The sequence below is a fragment of the Lampris incognitus genome, chromosome 14, assembly GCF_029633865.1.
Source record: "Lampris incognitus isolate fLamInc1 chromosome 14, fLamInc1.hap2, whole genome shotgun sequence".
Lineage (NCBI taxonomy): Eukaryota > Metazoa > Chordata > Actinopteri > Lampriformes > Lampridae > Lampris > Lampris incognitus.
The window spans coordinates 49190829-49209122 of NC_079224.1; the positions used below are offsets into that span (position 1 = coordinate 49190829).

The following is an 18294-nucleotide window of genomic DNA, read 5'->3' on the forward strand; positions in this document are numbered from 1 at the left end:
GGACAGGATAGGTGCTGTAAGGGACAGGATAGGTGCTGTAAGGGACAGGATAGGTGCTGTAAGGGACAGGATAGGTGCTCTAAGGGACAGGATAGGTGCTGGACAGGTGCTGTAAGGGACAGGATAGGTGCTGGACAGGTGCTGTAAGGGACAGGATAGGTGCTGTAAGGGACAGGATAGGTGCTGGACAGGTGCTGTAAGGGACAGGATAGGTGCTGTAAGGGACAGGATAGGTGCTGTGAGGGACAAGAAAGGTACTTTGACTTTGATGGGTCTTTAATGACCACAGGGATTCAGGACCTTGGTTTAACGTGTCATCCGAAGGACATGTACTCTGCATGTTCTCCCCATGCTCATGTGGGGTTCCTCCAACAGTGAGAAGAACCCCAATAAAGACTTGCAGAACACTCTCCTCTCCTGTTTGACCACCATGTGGATACCCACCTGCAGTTGGTTCCTGGGCGCCGAAGGGCATATGCGCTGATGACATTCGTCATCACTCCTTCGACAATTACATGGAGGATGATGAGGTGGCCAGATGGAGAGAGCCGGGTTGGGAATGTTGCCAGGACACCGGGGGACCCCCTACTCACAAAGAGTAGGGGGTTCCCCAGCTTCTTACTCATCACTCTGTCTGACACTCTCTTCACCTCCACCACACTCTTGACATACTCTTCCTTCAGAATTACCCCTACCCCATTACTCCTCCCATTCACACCATGGTAGAAGAGTTTGAACCCACCTCCGATGCTCCTGGCCTTACTCCCCTTCCACCTGGTCTCTTGCACACACAGCATGCCTACCTTTCTCCTCTCCATCATATCAGCCAGCTCTCTCCCTTTACCAGTCATAGTGCCAACATTCAAAGTTCTGACTCTCACCTCCACACTCCTACCCTTCCTCCTCTCCCACTGCCTCTGGACATGCCTTCCCCCCTCTCCTCCTCTTCACCCAACAGGAGCATAGTTTCTACCGGCACCCCGCTGGCCAACGGTACCGGTGGTGGTCGTTGGTAACCTGGGTCTCGACCGATCTGGTATGGAAATCTGATTTATGATCCGCATATTTGATTTGGCAAAGGTTTTACGCCGGATGCCCTTCCTGATGATGCCCCCCCCCCTCCCCATTTATCCAGGCTTGGACTGGCCCTAAGAATGCACTGCTTTGTGCATCCTCAGTGGCTGGGTTGTGAAAGGGGATAGTCTATTACAGATTATACGGTAAGAGCCTGGTAGTACCATGTCAACAAACAGTTTTAGCTGACTTACTGAGTAGACTGTCATGCTTTACTTGGTAATGTTGTGTACATGGGACAAGTTTGTGTTGATTTCACGGACATCGCATCTCTAGTCTCTGGTGCTCTTCCGTGGCGTGAAACCATACTACTGCTCGCTGAAACCAAATCCCAACGCCCCGGTGCAGTGACGGGGACACTGCTGTAGGAGACGCCGTCCTTCAGATGAGGCGTTAAACCAGGGTCCTAACTCACTGGGGTCATTGAAGACCCCATGGCACTTGTCACAAAGAGTAGGGGGTCCCCGGTGTCCTGGCAACATCCCCAACCTGGCTCTCTCCACCTGGCCACCTCATCATCCCCCCCCCCATGTAACTGGCTCAGTGGTTCCTCCCTCTCCACCTCAAGCTGATGTGTGGTGAGCGTTCTGCTGCAACATGGCTGCCGTGCACCACCCAGGTGGTGCTACACATGGTGGTGGTTGAGGTGAGCTACCCCCTTCAATGTGAAGCGCTTCGGGTGTCTAGAGAAGCGCGGTATAAATGTAGTGGTTATGATTATTATTATTATTGTTGTTGTTCTGATTATTAAAAGGGAATAATCTGTCATGTGCTAAGAGCCTGGTAGTGCCATGGAAACAAGCAAGGCCTCCGTTCACAGCACAGTTTCAGCTTAGGGGCATAGGGGTCTATTCAGTCGCTTACCAACACGGGGATCGCCAGTTCGAATCCCTGTCTTACCTCCAGCTTGGTTGGGTGTCCCGACAGACACAGTTGGCCGTGTCTGTGGGTGGGCAGCTGGGTGTGGGTATGTGTCCTGGTCACTGCACTAGCGCCTCCTCTGGTCAGTGGGTGGGGAGGGGGAACTGGGGGGGAATTGTGTGACCCTCCCACGCGCTACGTCCCCCTGGTGAAACTCCTCACTGTCAGGTGAAAAGAAGCGGCTGGTGACTCCACATGTATGGGAGGAGGAGGCATGTGGTAGTCTGCAGCCCTCCCCGGATTGGCAGAGGGTATGGGGCAACAACCGGGACGGCTCGGGAGAGTGGGGTAATAGGCTGGGTACAATTGGGGAGAAGGGGGGGGGATCCCCCCAACAAAGAAGGTACCGAGTATTTAAGCAGCTGCCCCATGACCCCAGAGACCTGATCCTGTGGAGCTTGTTCCCAGGTCAGTGTTGGCGTAGTTGTCGTAACTTAAATCAAAAGGTTTCCGAGGTACGGCTGACAAACCCTTTCCCCATGGCTGTCGCCATGGGTACCAGCTAGAAAAAGGTAATATATGGTAAAGTACCAACCTGAGCTGTGGCCAACATAAACCTTGGATAACTCCAGTTTTCAGTTGAATTGCTGGGTAATCGAGGAGGTGTTTCTAAGAATCGCTCGTTTACTTCCTGAGGAAGTACAGGGTTATATCTGAGTTATTAGCAGCCTACACCGGCCTCCACTACATGCTCCGTAGACGGGCCGATGGGTGATGGTGGAGGTTTTCCTTAGTAGTTCAGCTGCAGTGTCTCTGTAGCTACCGCCTAATTTATAGTGGTAATTAGGGGCTATATTTACCATACATCTAGCGGGTAAATATTTAGGGTAACACTTTAGTATGGGGAACATAAAAACACTTCATTACTAGTGAATTAGTCATGATCAAGATGTCACTTTAGTATGGGGGGAACATATTCTAAGTAACAAAAACTTCATTACTAGTGAATTAGTCATGATCAAGATGTCACCTTAGTATGGGGAACATATTCTAAGTAACAAAAACTTCATTACTAGTGAATTAGTAATGATCAAGATGTCACCTTAGTATGGGGAACATATTCTAAGTAACAAAAACTTCATTACTAGTGAATTAGTCATGATCAAGATGTCACCTTAGTATGGGGAACATATTCTAAGTAACCAAAACTTAATTTAGAGTAATGTAACACTATGAACACTTGTAGTTTTGTGTGTTGTTATGTAAGAACAGAGCATATTCATTAAGTGTTAGTAAGGGAGAATAACTCTTCTTGTGGTACTACCACCTTATAAAGGCCATACTAAGCAAAGCATATTGAGATGGTACTACTAATAAGCAATACTTCTGAGGTTATAGAGGGAAAACTCATAGTTAATGGCTTACTGGTGGTATAATAAGGCCATGCAGAATAAGGCATTAATGAGTACCTAATAATGACCAATTAAGAGCCAATATGTTGCTAATTTGCATGCTAATAAGCACCTAATTAATGGTGACTACGTTCCCCATACTAAAGTGTTACCCATAATTAGGAGACTTTAAAAGGAAGGGTGAACAAGTCAGCTGCTACATATCTACTGCTGTTATTACTACAGGAACAACGTTTATGACCACTACTGCCGACACTGCTATTCCTGCTAATGTCCCTACTAATACAACAGATACGATTACTGCAGTTTACTGCCAACACTGCTATTCCTGCTAATGTCACTACTAATACAACAGATACGATTACTGCAGTTTACTGCCGACACTGCTATTCCTGCTAATGTCACTACTAATACAACAGATACGATTACTGCAGTTTACTTCCGACACTGCTATTCCTGCTAATGTCACTACTAGTACAACAGATACGATTACTGCAGTTTACTGCCAACACTGCTATTCCTGCTAATGTCACTACTAATACAACAGATACGATTACTGCAGTTTACTGCCGACACTGCTATTCCTGCTAATGTCACTACTAGTACAACAGATACGATTACTGCAGTTTACTGCCGACACTGCTATTCCTGCTAATGTCACTACTAATACAACAGATACGATTACTGCAGTTTACTGCCGACACTGCTATTCCTGCTAATGTCACTACTAATACAACAGATACGATTACTGCAGTTTACTGCCGACACTGCTATTCCTGCTAATGTCACTACTAGTACAACAGATACGATTACTGCAGTTTACTGCCAACACTGCTATTCCTGCTAATGTCACTACTAATACAACAGATACGATTACTGCAGTTTACTGCCGACACTGCTATTCCTGCTAATGTCACTACTAGTACAACAGATACGATTACTGCAGTTTACTGCCAACACTGCTATTCCTGCTAATGTCACTACTAATACAACAGATACGATTACTGCAGTTTACTGCCGACACTGCTATTCCTGCTAATGTCACTACTAATACAACAGATACGATTACTGCAGTTTACTGCCGACACTGCTATTCCTGCTAATGTCACTACTAATACAACAGATACGATTACTGCAGTTTACTGCCGACACTGCTATTCCTGCTAATGTCACTACGAATACAACAGATACGATTACTGCAGTTTACTGCCAACACTGAGATCCCAACTTCTTCCACTAATGTAACAACTACTACTGCTACTACTGTCGACACTGGTATTATTGCCACTGTAACTACTACTACTACTCTTGCTGCTACTGCAAATATTACTGTTACTACAGTATTACCACTGTTGCTATAACTATTACTACTTCAGTTGTGAGCATTAATACTGCTAATTCTATTACTTACACTGATCAGCCAAAACATTAAGACAACTTGCCTAATATTGTGTAGCTCCCCTTGTCTGGTCCGATCCCACAGACGAGCTACTGTAGCTCGTTGATGCTGGCTATGATAGACAGGTGTCAGGACACACAGTGCATCACACCCTGCTGTGTATGGGGCTGAGTAGCAGCAGACCGGTCAGAGTGCCCGTGATGACCCCTGTCCACCATCCAAGGTGTCTACAATGAGCACAGGAGCATCAGAACCGGACCATGGAGCAGTGGAAGAAGGTGGCCTGGTCTGATGAATCACGTTTTCTTTTCCATCATGTGGACAGCTGGGTGCATGTCCATCGTTTACCTGGGGAAGAGATGGCACCAGGATGCATTATGGGAAGAAAGCAAGCCAGTGGCTGACATGAGAGCCCCGCATGCACCGACCCCCGACCTGCACCCACCACCCCCAACCTGAGTCCCGAACCCATGAACGCACCCCATACGTGCACATGTAAACTGGCTAGAGGTACCTCCTGAAACCACAGACCCTTCCTGCGACTCCGCTGGCTCGGCCCGGGAGCAGGGGTCGACACCCTCCCAGGCCCACAGCACCCCCAATAGGCCCGAGATCCCCCTGTAGCCATAGCACCTAACTCCCAGGACAACCCCCATAGCTGCAGGACACCCACCCAACAATAGGGGCCTGACATGCCTGAGACCCACAAAATTGTCCCGGATTAAAAATACTTATGTGTTGATGGATGGTGGTATTAATTAATGCAGTTAAAGCTATCAAAATGGGTTGCTCAAGTTTGTGGTGTTTGGTGGTGCTGGGTGGTGTTTCCACCAATGAGAGCCCCCCGGGAAGTCAAGTCAAGTCAAGTTTATTTATACAGCACATTTAAAACAACCACAGTTGAACCAAAGTGCTGCACAAGCTTAAAATACAATACAAGTGACACATATGATTATAAAAATATATGTAAAGAAAACAATGAAATAAAAAGTATAAACAATAAAACAGGAGTAAAAGTATATTTGCACAATAAAATCACGGTTTCAAGCTCAACTTGAATTGAATGCCAGCAAGAAGAGGTGGGTCTCTAACAAAGATGTGAAAGTGTCTAGGGTCTGAGAAGACAAAGAAGACAAAGACAAAGCCGTGGGCAAACTGGAGTAGTCTAATTCTCCATGGAATTGAGTGTTCAATGTGAGCAACTGCCTTTGTCCAGGAATCCCGTTTTGAACATTTGGTGTTGGGTGACATGTGCTGTTAGACTTTGTACTGGATAAGTTGCGTTTTGAATTGCGGGTCATAGAAAGTGTGTTATTACAAGTACAGCTCCAGAAGGCGACATTGGTGGTGCCAGCAAAGTCTCTTTCCCACTCTGTGGTTGGTAAAGGCACAGTGTCATCTGTTTCTAATAAGAGTTTGTATATTCTAGAAGAGGTTTTTAAAGCTAGCAATATGAGTAAGATCATTGATCATTGGGGGTGGTTGAAGGGTGTTGTTGGTTCATTTGAGTTTTATTTGTAGAGACTGCAGCAGTGGGAGATGTTGCGGAAAGCTGTGACCACCAGTGCTATACTTCTGTGTTAATGTCAGGACTGATGAAAATGAATAGTTTTTGAAAATATGTTCCAGATGAGTGATTCGTTGTTGCTTTCAAGAATTGAAGATAAATGGCTTTTTTTTAACCTGAAATCCAGGTTGTGCCAAATTGGAGTGAGTTAACTTGGAGATAGTGTACCCTGAGAGTTTATTGAATTTCCACCAAGCTGTCAGAGCCATTGTGATAAATGGATTTTTAAAGCAGTTATGTGTCTTTATTGATTCAGAGAGAAATTGGAGATAAGATATTGACAATTCCTGACATTTAGTTTGTTCTATTTCCATCCAAGTATTGTTTAGTTGTTGCTCTGGCTGGAGCTATTCGGTGATAATTTGAAGATGGTTAGCCAGAAAATAGTGTCTGGAGTTTGGGGTGGGTAGACTGCCTCCGTCTTTAGTTTTCTGTAGTGGTGTCAGTTTGATTCTTTTTTTCTTTTTCTTTTTCTTTTTTTGCCTTTCCAGTAGAAACTATTGCTTGTGGAGTCCAGGGCATTGAACCACTTAGCTGTTGGTTGAACTGGGGCCATTGAGAAGTGTAGTTTTGGTTTTCTTTTCTTTATTTTTTTAGTTTCTGATAATATATTCTTTTTTACTGTTGCTGTCCTGCCAATTAGTGACAAGGGTAGGTTGTTCCAGGGGGTAAGGTCTTCTTCAATAGCTTGTTGTGATGGTTAAAGGAAGATTCTGAGTTACAGCAGTCCAGTTTTCCCCGCTGAGTGGTAGGACTGTAGTTTTAGACCAGTTTACTGAATAGATTTAATAACGCCAGTGGGGATTTTGATGTGTTCCATAGATATAACAAGATCTAATCTACGTATAAACTGATTTTGTGAACAGAGTTTGCTGTTGCCAGTGATATTGCTGTTTTGGAAACTGTCTACTGTGAGAGGTTCGGTGAAGATGGCAAATAACAGAGGTGAGAGTGGACATCCTGATCTTGTGCCACATTGCAGGGTGAAACGCTTTTATGTGAACCCATTGGCGATGAGAGAAGCTGATGGTGATTTTTACAGAATTTTAATCAGTTCAATGAGTGTGTCTCAGAAACCAAATTTCTGTTTTGTCATTGAATTTAAAGTTGTTCACTCTTGCTCGGTGGATAAGAAATTGTGTCTTTTGATGTGTGATGGAGATCAAGTTGGGATTTTATTGTCTGTATCTCGTTTTGGATTTGCTCAGTGGGTGGCTAGTTGGGAGTATGAGTCTTTTATTTTTAGTTCCAACTTTTTTTAGTTCCAAACGGACAAGGATAAACAAAGAACATTATGACAGAAAGACAAAAATGAAAATAGAACATTTGAAAGTCAGACATACAGTGGGACAGTGAACAGAGTCCGAGGAGAGAGAGGTTTGGAGAAAGGGATTAGAAAAGAGAGAAGCTGAGAGGGGGAGCAATATTTGTAATTCTGGCAGTTATTTTTTATTAATCCTGCTAGTTATTTTTCAGTTATCTTAGCACTCAAAATAACCAGGGTGTGGTGGAGTTATCACGGAACAGTTGAACAAATATAGTTTGTCTACTATACCCATTTATCCTTCTGCCTGTTCTCTTTCTGGAGGGGGGGGTGCAAGACCTCCCGTCTCTCATTGATCCTCCCAGGGGTATTGGTTGCTATGTTCAAACTTGGTTCCCTTCAGCTCCCGTCCTCTGCTCTTTACCTAATTCTTTTGCTGGAAATGTTCAAATTTGGTAATAATGGACCGGGGTCTGGTTCCTACGCAGTCAGTGGACCATGTGGATGGCGATCTGGTCTGTTGGGAGTTTCAGTGTTGAGTGGAGGAAGTTTTTACCATCTTTTCTGGGCTCTTGGTGGTGTTTTGGAGGATCCCAGAAAAAGGGTTGTCATACAGGGTTGTATATCCAGGATAGTCTTCATCAACTTAGTAGCAATTGATAAATTCTGTGATGGCCTGGTGGCCTGTCCAGGGTGTCTCCCTGCCTGGCGCCCAATGACTGCTGGGATAGGCTCCAGCATCCCACGACCGTACGTAGGATAAGCGACTTGGATAATGGATGGATGATAAATTCTTCAAGGTACTCCACTCTGGCATACAAAGTGTAAAGTCCCATGGGGTGACCAACGTAATTTGGAAAGGATGCTTTTTATTATATTCTAAACGAGTAGTTTGTTATTTTCCTCTGAGATGGAGCGGCTTGTCAGCGTTTGGATCTTGCAGCCCGGCGCTGCCATATTTGATCTGTTCTGTCCTCGTGCTCTCGCAAGATCACAGCATGCTGGCTTCTCTCGATAACTTGATAGTGATAATGTGGTGATATTTAGTGGATGACTATCGGTGCTTTCATAAGGTATTTACACAGCAGAAAATGTTGATAAATGATCATTATTTCTGCCAGGCAACAGCCTGGAGGGGATTATGCATTAGGTTTAGTATGTGTGTGTGTGTGTGTGTGTGTGTGTGTGTGTGTGTGTGTGTGTGTGTGTGTCCATCTGTCTGTCCGTCGGTGGGTGGGTGAATGTCCGTCTGTCCATTCTTCCATGCATGGGTGGGTGACTGTGTGATGAAGAGCCTCTCATGGTTGTGGTGATTAAAAACCTTCGAAAAACGTTTGTTCTGCCTATCGATGTTCACTCTCTACCTCGCTCGGCCAACGCTGCTTTCCGTCGGTGCCCAATCTGAGTCTGAGTCAGCCGTGTGCCTGCGTGACTCACATCTACAGCCGAGTCAGATCGGGCAGCGACAGTGTCAGAACCAAAACATGGTGCGAGTCTTGGAAGTAAACAAGTCGATGAGATTTCTCAAGCCAGCAAGTCATTCCCTGCTGAGCTCAGCACAGGAGAACTGGGGGAGAACTGGGGGAACCAACACTAATTCACCTTATTCACCTCGCCGCCACGCGGAAGGGCCACAGCCTCCAGTGTTAAAACTCTGCTATGAAAATACAATCTCAAGAGTAGGATTAATCACAGCCACCGCTGGAAATCATCTCAGTAGCTTCAGCAAAACATTTCCCATGGCTGAGCTGTTGTCCTACCACTGTCTAATGAATGAAGGTCAATCAGCAGAGCAGCCGTTCACCTTCGTTCCTTTTATATCATGAAAACAACGGCGGCGGCGGCGGCGGCGGTTAAACTCACTCAGCTCCTTTAGTAACGCTTTGAAATGAGGACAGCCTGATCGCTGTCGTTTCATGTCAGACCTGACCGCTGTCGTGCGAGGGTTGGCCTCGGAGGCTGCACATCCACAGACGGACAGGCAAAGGGTTTTCATTAGGTAGATTTTTTAGCTTGAGTGCTGCATATTAACAACCTTTTTTTTTTCATATTTTCAGTTCAACTGACTTGGGCGCTGTGCAACAGTCTTATAATGGCAGGAAACACACTATTTCCTTTCTCCTGGTAGGCGAAACAGGGTGTGTTGCCAGGTTGGAAGACCAGGGAACAAGAGCTATGTAGGCCTCGCGGAGGTCTGCAGTCCACTGAGGGCACTGCTCTAGTGTTGTCATGTGGACATGGCGAGCAAGCTGGAAGAGACGGTCGCTGGTCTTTTCCCTCAGCTGGAACGGTCAAATACATTCAGAAAGTTGCCTCACTTTACTGCAATGCAGCTTTGAGCCCAGGGAATGACAGTATTTAAGTTATATCACCATATTACCGAAATCACAGTCCCACAACACACCTCGTCTGATGTCAACATATTGATGTTTCATGCAGATATATTCATATATACTGCCTGGGTCAGCATGGTGGCAGGGGGTCCTGGGTTCCTTCCAGCTCTTCTGTGGTCATGAACACACGCCTCTACGCCTCCCTTTGGGTGGTTTCTTTCTACACTTCTAAGACATACATGCAGGGTGAATAAGACACTAAAAGTTGCCCACAAGTGTGTGTGATGGAATGACAACCAACACACACAGCTACGGGCAATTTCTAGTCTCTAACTCACCCTGCATGTGCAGTACATGCAGGGTGATGGGACAGATTTCAGCCCCCGGCCACCCTGAGTTAGAATAAGCAGGTCTGTATACTGATTTTATGAACCATCTGATGGTGTGTGTATGTGTGTTCCACAGGTGTGACACAGGCTACAAAGGTCCCAAGTGCGAGCAGCCGCAGGACTTTAACATTTTGTATGTGGTTCCCAGCGGTCAGAAACTCCACTACGTCCTCATCGCTGCCATCATTGGTGCAGTGCAGATCACCATCATCGTGGCTGTGGTGATGTGCATCACCAGGTGAGGTGGCAGACAATCAGGTTACAAAAAAAGGTCACACGTATTAAAGTAACTGCTGCACGATGCAGAGCCGTAAGAAACACGGAGCTAAAGCTCTGGCTTGTTCACGTGAGGGAAGAGGTGTGTTTGAAAGTCCTACAGTTAAGCTTCTGTCTGATGCTTGACAAAAATCTCACCAACTTGTGTTATCAACATCTAAACTACCCGGAGTCTTGATGCGTTTCCACTGGCAGCAGAAAAAAACAGAATTTAATCACTGATGCTGAACACCGCGTCAAACATCAAACAGAGCCATGTGTTAAAACAGTCTCCCCAGTAATTGCCCGGACCAGGGGTCGGCCACTTTTCACATGTCCCGTGCCGCTTTGCAAAGTCAAAAAAAAAAAAATCACAGGCCCGAGTGCCAGTTCCTTTTCATAATGACAGTTTATCCCATTTATCTATTTACTGCTGATGCTTGTCTCCTCATCTAGATTCTGCATGCCAAAAGATCTGCGCTACACACACACACACACACACACACACACACACACACACACACACACACACACACACACACACACACACACACACACACAGACACACACACCGTCATCGGCAGTCACTCGAAGCGAGTATGACTGTCCTTTCCATTGGGTTGTCTACTTGTGGGTCCTCGGATGGCTGTAGAAGCCCTTCCGCGGGCCACATACTTTGGTGCAGTGTGGACAGGGGGAAGTGGTGGCGGTGGTTGTGTCTTTTTCTCTCTCCTCTTGTGGTACTGTCGCCTTTTCTGTGCAGCACAGTGGACTTCCATTTCGTGACTCGCAGCTCCTTCCTACACGGATCTCTTCCAGGAGCGCATGTCCAGTGCAACATGTTCCCAGTTGCTCGATGTGATGTTTAATTTCTTCAAACTGGTCTTGATATTGTCCTTTAAATGTGTCTTTGCCTGCCGAGAGCTCACTGACCTTCTTTCAGTCGGGAGTACAGGATCTGTTCGGGGAGACGTGTTGGACATGCAGATGACATGGCCTGTCCATCGGAGTTGGTGCTGCATTACTGTGGTGGTGATGCTAGTCATGTTGGCTTCTTTCAGAACGCTGATGTTGGTGCATCTGTCCTTCCAGCTGATCTTCAGGATCTTTTGTAAGAATATATATGGTGGTATTGTTCCAGGGCTCTCAGGTGCCTGCCATAGGTGGTCCGTGACTTTGCTCCATACGACATGGTGGGGAGAACAACAGCTCTGTAGACCAGGAGTTTTGTTTGGGCCTTTAGGTCTCAGTCGTCAAAGACTCTTTTCCTATAGGGCATCCGGGTAGCGTGGCGGTCTATTCCATTGCCTACCAACATGGGGCTCGCCGGATCGAGTCCCCGTATTTGCGGTTCGGATGCCGGATGTGGGTATGTGTCCTAGTCACTGTACTAGCGCCTCCTCTGGTCAGTCGGTGCATCTGTTTGGGGGGGGACTGGGGGGAATAGCGTGATCCTCCGTGGCGAAACGCCTCACTGTCAGGTGAAAAGAAGCGGCTGGTGACTCCACATGTATCGGAGGAGGCATGTGGTAGTCTGCAGCCCTCCCTGGATTGGCAGAGGGGGTGGAGCGGCGACCGGGACAGCTCGGAGGAGTGGGGTAATTAGCCGGATGCAATTGGGGAGAAAAAGGGGGAAAAAACACTCTTTTCCTGAGTCTGGCATAAGCAGCACTGACACAACTCAGGCAGTGGGTGATCTCAGAGTCGATGTCAGCGTTTGCGGAGATAAGGCTGCCGAGGTAGGGGAAGTGATCAACATTTTCAATAATTTGTTGTTAACTTTGTTGTATGGTGGACTGGGTAGATGGCTGGTTGGGTGGAGGTTGATATAGGACCTGGGTCATCTTGATGTTTTGTTTTTTTGGGGGATTTTTTCTCCCCAATTGTATCAAGCCAATTACCCCACTCTTCCGAGCCATCCCTGTCACTGCTTCACCCCTCTCTGCTGATCCGGGGAGGGCTGCAGACTACCACATGCCTCTTCCGATATATGTGGAGTCACCAGCTGCTTCTTTTCACCTGACAGTGAGGAGTTTCGCCATGGGGACGTAGCATGTGGGAGGATCATGCTACTCCCCCCAGTTCCCCCTCCCCCTCGAACAGGCATCCCAACTGACCAGAGGAGGTGCTAGTGCAGCGACGAGGACACATATCCACATCTGGCTTCCCACCTGCAGACACGGCCAATTGTATCTGCAGGGACGCCTGACCAAGCTGGCGGCAACATGGGGATTCCAGTGTGAATCCCCATGTTGGTAGGCAACGGAATAGACCACCACGCCACCCAGACACCCCTTCTTGATATTTAATGTTAGACACATGGCTCTGTATGCCTTGGCAAAGGCATTCAGAATATCCTGGAGGTCTTCTGTGGAATTTGCTGTAATGACGTTGTCATCTGCATACTGAAGCTCCATGATGGTGGTGTTGCAGATTTGCTCTTGGCCTTGAACCTATTAAGGTTGTAGAGCCTGCTGTCAGTTCTGTTTAGGATTGGGATCCCTGTGGCAGCTCTTTGCCAGTGAGCTGGAGTATGGCAGGAATAAAGATGGCAAACGGGCTGGATGTGATGATGCATTCCTGTTTGACCCCTGTTTCCACAGTGAAGGGCTCTGACTCAGAGCTGCTGTTGCTGAGCACTGTGACTGACATGCCGTCATGTAGAAGCCTCAATATTATCAATATTATGATGTATTTGTCAGTGCAGCCATATTTTGATAGTATGCTCCACAGAGCCTGGCAGACTACTGAGTCAAAAGCCTTTGTCAGGTCTATGAAAGCTGTGTGCAAAGGCTGCCTTTGTTGGCATGCTGTAAATATCATGTCTGGTGGCTGTACCTCTGAATGGGGGGCCACACTGAAATTCTAGGAATACTTCCGCAGCCACTGGTAGCAGTCAGTTTGCCAGGACACGAGCAAAGACCTGTTGTTGATGGGAGTGAGATGCCCCTGTAGTTTCCACATTCCACCTTGTCCCCTTTCTTGAATATGGTCACTATTACATTACATAACATTACAGTCATGTAGCTGATGCTTTTATCCAAAGTGACTTACAATAAGTGCATTTAACGTAGGAAATCAGGAGAACTACTAGTCATCAGAGGTCATAAGTACATCTAAACAAGCATCTAAGAGCAAAACCAGTGCTAAAGTAAAAGTGCAAGGAAGAGATTTTTTTTTAATGATTGAATACAATAAGCGCTAAGAGCAAGTAACAGGGTAGTAGTTCTTAAAGAGGTGAGTTTTCAACCTGCGCCGAAAGATGGGCAGCGACTCGGCTGTCCTGACATCAGTGCGGAGTTCATTCCACCACTGTGGGGCCAGGACAGAAAAGAGCCGTGACCGGGTCGATTGGCAGCAGGGGCCTCTGAGCGACGGGGCAACCAGGCGTCCCGAGGCAGCATTGCGAAGTGGTCGGGCGGGGGTGTAGGGCTTGACCATGGCCTGGAGATAGGAAGGCGCTGTTCCTTTCACTGCCCTGTAGGCTAGCACCAGAGTCTTAAACTGGATGCGAGCAGCTACTGGGAGCCAGTTAGGGACATGAGAAGGGGAGTTGTATGGGAGAATTTAGGGCGGTTGAACACCAGACGAGCTGCAGCTTTCTGAACAAGCTCCTGAGGTCTGATGGCCGACACTGGGGCGCCAGCAAAGAGGAAGTTGCCGTAGTCCAGCTGGGAGATGACCAGAGCCTGGATGAGCACCTGTGCCATCTCGTCGGTGAGGAATGGATGAATCCTCCTGATGTTATAGAGGAGAAATCTGCAGGAGTGAGCAACCAATGCAATGTTTTCAGCAAACGACAGTTGGTCGAGCATCTCTGAGCTCTGAGGGAAGTTCTTCTTTTTCCCAGACCTTGAGGAGGAGGGCCTGATGTGGTACAGGAGCTCTGGTCTACCTTCCTTTAAGATCTCAGCTGGGAGCCCATCTGGACCGGTGGCCTTGTTGTTTTTAAGGCTCCTGATGGCATCTTGAACCTCTGTCATGATGGAAGGTTTCCCAGTGTCCCCAGTGTCCTCTCTGATGGGACTCTGGGAAATGTGGCTGGCAATGTCTGGTTCAGTTGTGCTGTTGTGGTTGAGTTCCTGGTAGTGCTCCTTCCATCGGGTGTTAATGGACTCATTGTCCTTCAGCAGCTCCTGCCCGTCTTTTGAGCACAGGGGGTTTAAGCCGTGGTTGCTTGGACCATAAACGACCTTAGTAGTGCTGAAAAAGCCTCTGTTGTCACCCGAGTCTGCCAGTCGATGGATTTCCAGAGCCTTTTCTGTCCACCAAGCGTTCTTAAGCGTTCTCCTTCATCCATCTATGGATGTCCGCCTTGGCTCTGGAGTGAGCCACTCGTTTAGCCTTGCAGGTTACATCATTTTGCCAGGCACGAAAGGCTTTCCTTTTCTTGGAGATGTGCTGTTCTATTGCTGTGTCATTCTCATCAAACCAGTCCTGGTGTTTTCTGGACTTGTACCCTAGGGTGGTTTTGCAGGTGTCAAGGATGGTGGATTTGAGCAAGCTCCAGTGCTTCTCAATGTCATCAGGATATTCTTGTTGGAGGATTTCCCCAAGGGAGGCCTGAAATCGCTGCTAGGTGGCAGTTTCATTCAGGCTTTCAAGGTTCAGTCTTGGCTGGGTCTGCTTCTTTTGAACCCTTCTCTTCCTCTTGAGTTTGATGGACATTGTGGAGTGGATGAGGCAATGATCTGTCCAGCAGCCATCTGCATCAGTTATTGCCCTCATGATGTTCACGTCACAGCAGTCCCTGGTTCATACAATGACATAGTCAACGAGATGCCACTGTTTGGAGCGGGGCTGTCTCCAAGATGCCTTAAATTTGTTTTTCTGGTGAAACAAGAGTGTTAGTGATGGTGAGGTCGTACTGAGCACATTTGCTAAGAAGCACAATTCCATTGGAGTTGATGTTCCTGATACCTTCCTTTCCTTCGCAACACTCACTGATCCCCACAAGAAGTTCAAATAGGTGGCTGGTGATCTGGTTCCTGATGGTAAATTCAATGCCATGGATCTCATCAATAGCCACCCTTCTCCTCCTTCAGGGCAGCTATGTCAATCCGGCATCTCTTCAGTTCTCTAGCAATGATCGCAGTTCTCCTCTCCGGTCTGTCACTGGTTGCACTATCCATCAGTGTGCACACATTCCAGACTCCAAAGTTCATGTTTCTGTGTTTCTGACCGCATGTGGGGATCCCTCTGGATGTGGTAATCCAGTCAGGAGGTTTGAGGCAGACTATTTTTGGGGCACCTTTTCTATGCCCTTGCCCAGGTGGAGTGAGCAGAGTTGATCCTAATGAGGGCTGCTCAGTTGTGGGTGCAGCTACCGAAGGGCTCTTTCTACCTCATTTCAAGAGCCCTGCAACGGAAATTAGTACCCACCGCCTGATGTGCCGGCTCTTGAGTAGGGGCTTCCAGATCTCACAATCCTGTCCCCATCGCTATTTGTTGGTTGCCATAGGACTTAATCTGGGATGTTAGGGTGGATTCCCTTTATGGAGGACGCCTGTGCGTGAATTTGTTTAACGTGGGAGACTCGTACACAAGCAGCCACCACATGGTCCTTGACAGATCTGGGTCAGGATCCAGTAGCATGGAGTCCAAGACGACTGGGGGCCCATTTCTGCTGCAGCCTTCATCTGCTTTACCAGCCACTGTGATGCTTCCCTAAAGTCAGCCATCATCCTCCGCCTGTTCCACCATTGAGGTCTTGGTTGAATTGTTCTTTGTCAGGGACATCCCCCTTCACCTTACCACCATGGGTGATCCTACCAGGAGCATAGCTCCGACGGCATTGCTCTCGGGATCTCAGGACCACACAAGCTTCTCCACCACAACAAGGTGTCAATCCACAGAGAGAACACACACACACACACACACACACACACACACACACACACACACACACACACACACACACACACACACACACACACACACACACACACACACACACACTGGAATATTCCTGCCTTCATCCAAGACACCAAGGTATTTTGAAGACACGACATAGTTTGAGGTCCACATGTACATGGTATTTTTGAAAATGGGGTTTTTCCTCCTTTGTTCTTAAAGCACTGTTTAAAAATAGACTCATTCCAAATGAAAATACAAAAACACAATGGTAGTACTGTCAAGAGCATGTTAAACCAAACCAAGAGGCCGCGAGGTAATCCTAACCCTAAGGACATGTTGGCCAACCAGAGGCCTGGGAAAAACTCCAAAACTCTGTTTTCCCTGTGTACATGTCAACACTGAAAATGGAGTTTCTGAATAAAATGTTCTTTTAGCCTGTTTTATCCCGGAGGTCTGATTCCACAGAGAGGTGAACCTAATCTTATGAAATTAAACTTTGAATAAGCTCACAAATGTTTAATGTGTTGACTGGAGTCTGTGAAGGCATTATGGTTTTTGACTTAAGATGTTGCTCTCTTTTTCCAGGAAATGCCCAAAAAACAACAGGGTCCGTCGGCAGAAACAAAATCTGGGACACTTTTCATCAGAAACGAACTCCAGGATGGTATAGCCGTTTTTTAAAAGGTTTTTTCTTTCGTATGCAGCAGGAGTTCCACTTTTTACCATATGATGTTTTTTTTCCTCGGGAAAACACAACCAAGAAGAATGAGGTTTTTATTTCGGGGGCCTTATTTTCTCCTGTTTTCTGGGACGAGTTGAAACCTTTAAAGGGAAATTGCCACAGACTGAGAACGAGGAACCAGACTCGTTTATTGGTCGTCTTCTGTCTGTCTCTGTTTGGTCTGCTGCTGCTGTGTGCTCACGTTGACCGCACTACGAGTCAAGTTAGCTTCAGCATACTGGTTTATCTAGAATTAGCTTTAGCATACTGGTTACCTAGAGTTAGCTTTAGCATACTGGTTTATCTAGAATTAGCTTTAGCATACTGGTTACCTAGAGTTAGCTTTAAGATACTGGTTACCTAGAGTTAGCTTTAAGATACTGGTTACCTAGAGTTAGCTTTAGCATACTGGTTACCTAGAGTTAGCTTTAGCATACTGGTTACCTAGAGTTAACTTCAGCAAACTGGTTACCTAGAGTTAGCTTTAAGATACTGGTTACCTGAGTTAGCTTTAGCATACTGGTTACCTAGAGTTAACTTCAGCAAACTGGTTACCTAGAGTTAACTTTAGCATACTGGTTACCTAGAGTTAACTTCAGCAAACTGGTTACCTAGAGTTAACTTTAGCATACTGGTTACCTAGAGTTAACTTCAGCAAACCGGTTACCTAGAGTTAACTTTAGCATACTGGTTACCTAGAGTTAACTTCAGCAAACTGGTTACCTAGAGTTAGCTTTAGCATACTGGTTACCTAGAGTTAGCTTTAGTATACTGGTTACCTAGAGTTAGCTTTAGCATACTGGTTACCTAGAGTTAGCTTTAGCATACTGGTTCCCTAGAGTTAGCTTTAGCATACTGGTTACCTAGAGTTCTGTGGAGAGTGAAACGTCCGTCCCAGTAGAATGTCTTGTTTATTGGAAAAGATTATTTCAATACCGGCCCCTTTTTTTAACAGATAATCTTCAGCTGATTGCCAAATACATCTTTTTTCCCATTTGGTTCATTGTTTTGCAGGAGTTAGATTAGCTCGTGAGGCTTGAAATGTACCGAGCTACTAATTTATTCGTTGTTTTTGTTTTCTTTTGTCAGGTCTCTTGGTTCATACTTTGCTATTATCAGAGTTTGTATTTGTTTTCCGATTCTTGTTCTTGTTGTATCGCATG

The 18294-nt window shown here is 46.5% G+C and overlaps 1 protein-coding gene across 2 annotated transcripts in view; it reads left to right on the forward strand.

Annotated features, from left to right (window-relative positions):
• Nucleotides 1-17571, forward strand: part of tmeff1a (transmembrane protein with EGF-like and two follistatin-like domains 1a) — a 100217-nt gene extending 82646 nt beyond the window's left edge. For both annotated transcript variants that reach the window (XM_056293213.1, XM_056293214.1), the window contains exons 9-10: nt 10376-10537; nt 16996-17571. In XM_056293213.1, coding sequence (XP_056149188.1) covers nt 10376-10537; nt 16996-17080 — 247 coding nt within the window. In that variant the 3' untranslated portion in view covers nt 17081-17571. The remainder of the gene's footprint in view (nt 1-10375; nt 10538-16995) is intronic.
• The last annotated feature ends 723 nt before the right edge of the window (nt 17572-18294 follow it).